A 2,930-nucleotide genomic window follows, 5' to 3' on the forward strand; every position below is an offset into this window, starting at 1 on the left:
AATATTACTTAACCATTACTCTTTTATAACAGTAATATTACTTAACCATTACTCTCTTATAACAGTAATATTACTTAACCATTACTCTTTTATAACAGTAATATTACTTAACCATTACTCTTTTATTAACAGTAATATTACTTAACCATTACTCTCTTATAACAGTAATATTACTTAACCATTACTCTTTTATAACAGTAATATTACTTAACCATTACTCTCTTATAACAGTAATATTATTTAGCTAGTTTGCTATAAGACATTACTTTAATTTTACCTTCAAATAATGATGCACATAGATAACATTAATAATATTCCCATTATTTTTTAAATGATCTTCGCTTCAATACTTCCAGTCCTTACTGTTGATGCGATTAATGCATTCCGGATATCCGGATATACTTTATGCAAAACGAGCATTAATGATGCACCCATGATTACTGCACGCATTTGCATGTCAAGTTGCATTGTTCTGTAAATTGTAAAAATTTGCTGCAATCATCTTAAAGTAATATTTTAACAGAAATTTTAACACGCTTCAAAGAATTAGCAAGTAAAATTAATTAAACTAAAAATATAATTAATTAAATAAAAACACACTTACTCATATTTTAAAATAAGCGTCCTGCCATTTAGTGCAATTTTAGGATAAACTCGTGCCAATTCAATACCATCCATACGTTTGAATTGATATATGCATTCAGTTTCTAGTATTCCAATCATTTTAAGTACTGGATATATTGATAATGATATCTATAAATAGCAGGTGGTTGACATCCTAGAACTGATAATGATATCTATAAATAGTAGATGGTTGACATTCTATTGAGTGAATACACCATGAAATTGTTTAAAATTAATGAAATTGTAGGATTTACCGGAAATTCTCTTTGGAGAACAACGGGAAGCACAATGCAATTGGCTTATTACGATAATTTTTAATTGACATTATGAAAAGTGATCTTTGAAGATTAAATTACCTTATCGACAATCATTATTGATCGATCTGATGATAGATGATGCACTCGATAACGATGATTATTTGTCCCCACTTTGTCATACAGCACCTTCAATAAAATGATTAATTATGAAATTTTACAGATCAGATTATTATTATAAAAAAAATTTTAATTTAATAATTTTTGAAATGCTTTTAAGAATTTATTGCAAAAAAATAAGGGTGATATTTGATGATTACACAAATCATAAATGAATTAAAAAACATTGGATACTTTGCATAATTACATTGATACAGTATGACAAAGAGTAGAATAGATGTACAGTATGACCAAATAGAATAGATTTGGTTACTGGTATCAAATTCAAATGATAAAGAAGTGGTTGAATAAAATGAAATCGTAAAATTAATTAAATCAGTAAATGACAATAAATGAAATTCATACTTTTTCTGAATACATACCTTATAAATTGTAGTACTGAGCGGATGAACAATTTTGCCAATTGATGATGACGATACGGTATTGCTCGGTATCTTAATATTCATTATCTGTGCTCCGGTTGCATCCTTTACTTCAAAACCATGACCTATAACGTTCAATCTTAAACTAAGGAAAGGCAAAGGTTCTTTTAAATTCATAAATTTGCAAATCACTTTCAAACAGAATAATTCTTACATTTTTTGGTTTCAAATTGAAAAAGATACGGTAGCATACGGTAATCCTAAAGATATTATTGTCTCATTTTAAATTAATAAAAACGATGAGAAAATGATGAATGTTATCAAAACAACGGTAGCTCATAAAAGGATTATATTTATCATTTTTCCTTCATTTGATAACACTTATCATTTTTCCATAGTTAAATTAATTTTAAATGAAATTAAAATAATTTTGTAACTATCGTTGTGAGAAAGTTATAGGAAAAATCATTGATAATTTAGGCTTAGTTTTTTTTTTCCCCGTACTTAATCCGTAATTTTTTTCGGCATACTGTAACAAACAAGCATATTCTTTTACAATGATTATTGATTTATTACAAATGAAGTAACATACCGTACCAGATATTAAATTAGCAGACATAATTATTTTCTTATTTCTCCTTTCGTCTCGTATTACAAAACGAATATTAAAATTTGCAATCTGATGTTCAGTATAGTCTACTGTTGCTTTAATCCTAAAAGGAAAATGATAATTATTGATATATTAAATTACATATAATATTGAAAGATATGAATTATTGATTGATAATTGAAAATACATATTTTACAAATTTATTTTATTATTTTATAAGTTATTTAAACGTTCAAAATATCATTTAACTGAAACTAAAAAGTGTTGTTAAGTTTTTTTTTTTTGTTTAAATGCTATTTAACAGCTAAATTCTATGCAAATATTCTCAGCCGAATCCACACGATGATATCATTAATTTTAATTTATCATCGATTTAACTGATAACAATTTAATTGATAACAAATGTGTGAGAATTTTTCTAATACTTTTTTTTTGATGTTAGCAATTTCTAATTTAAAGGTTAAACTTTTAAAAAGGTAAAAAGGTTAAATTTTAAAATGTGCAATAAAAAATATATTAAATGAGCATTGCAAAATAAATACATTTGAGTAACATTAGCTACTTTAATCGAAATCTTATCAGTTGACATTAATGCGGCACATTCCGGAATTTCAAAGATATTGCTATCGGTACTGAATTGTAGTGCTTTTGCGACACTTAATTTCACTTGATTGAACAATGACATTTCTCTATAAAATTTTTAAATAACAAAAGTAGTAATCGTTAAGTTTCCGAAAATTTTGGGAAACTTTCCGGATACGTGCAATGTTAAATGATAAATGTATTGATTGATTGATTTGTTGAATTTTGAATATTATTTATTTTCTAGCATTTTTAATTTTTAACAATTTTTCCAAACCATTTGATATTCTAATTTAACTTATTGATTTGCAAAAAAAA

The 2,930-nt window shown here is 25.6% G+C and overlaps 1 protein-coding gene across 1 annotated transcript; it reads right to left on the reverse strand.

Moving 5' to 3' along the window:
- Nucleotides 1–327: 327 nt before the first annotated feature.
- LOAG_14173 (hypothetical protein) lies at nt 328–1,597 on the reverse strand (the record flags this gene model as incomplete). The annotated part of the gene is made up of 4 exons (XM_003149672.2): nt 328–472; nt 605–753; nt 981–1,067; nt 1,421–1,597. The coding sequence occupies 4 exons, from the start codon at nt 1,595–1,597 to the stop codon at nt 328–330; spliced, it is 558 nt and encodes a 185-aa protein (XP_003149720.2).
- Between the last annotated feature and the right edge of the window lie 1,333 nt (nt 1,598–2,930).

This window comes from Loa loa, assembly GCF_000183805.2.
Source record: "Loa loa unplaced genomic scaffold supercont3.106, whole genome shotgun sequence".
In the NCBI taxonomy this organism is placed as follows: Eukaryota; Metazoa; Nematoda; class Chromadorea; order Rhabditida; family Onchocercidae; genus Loa; species Loa loa.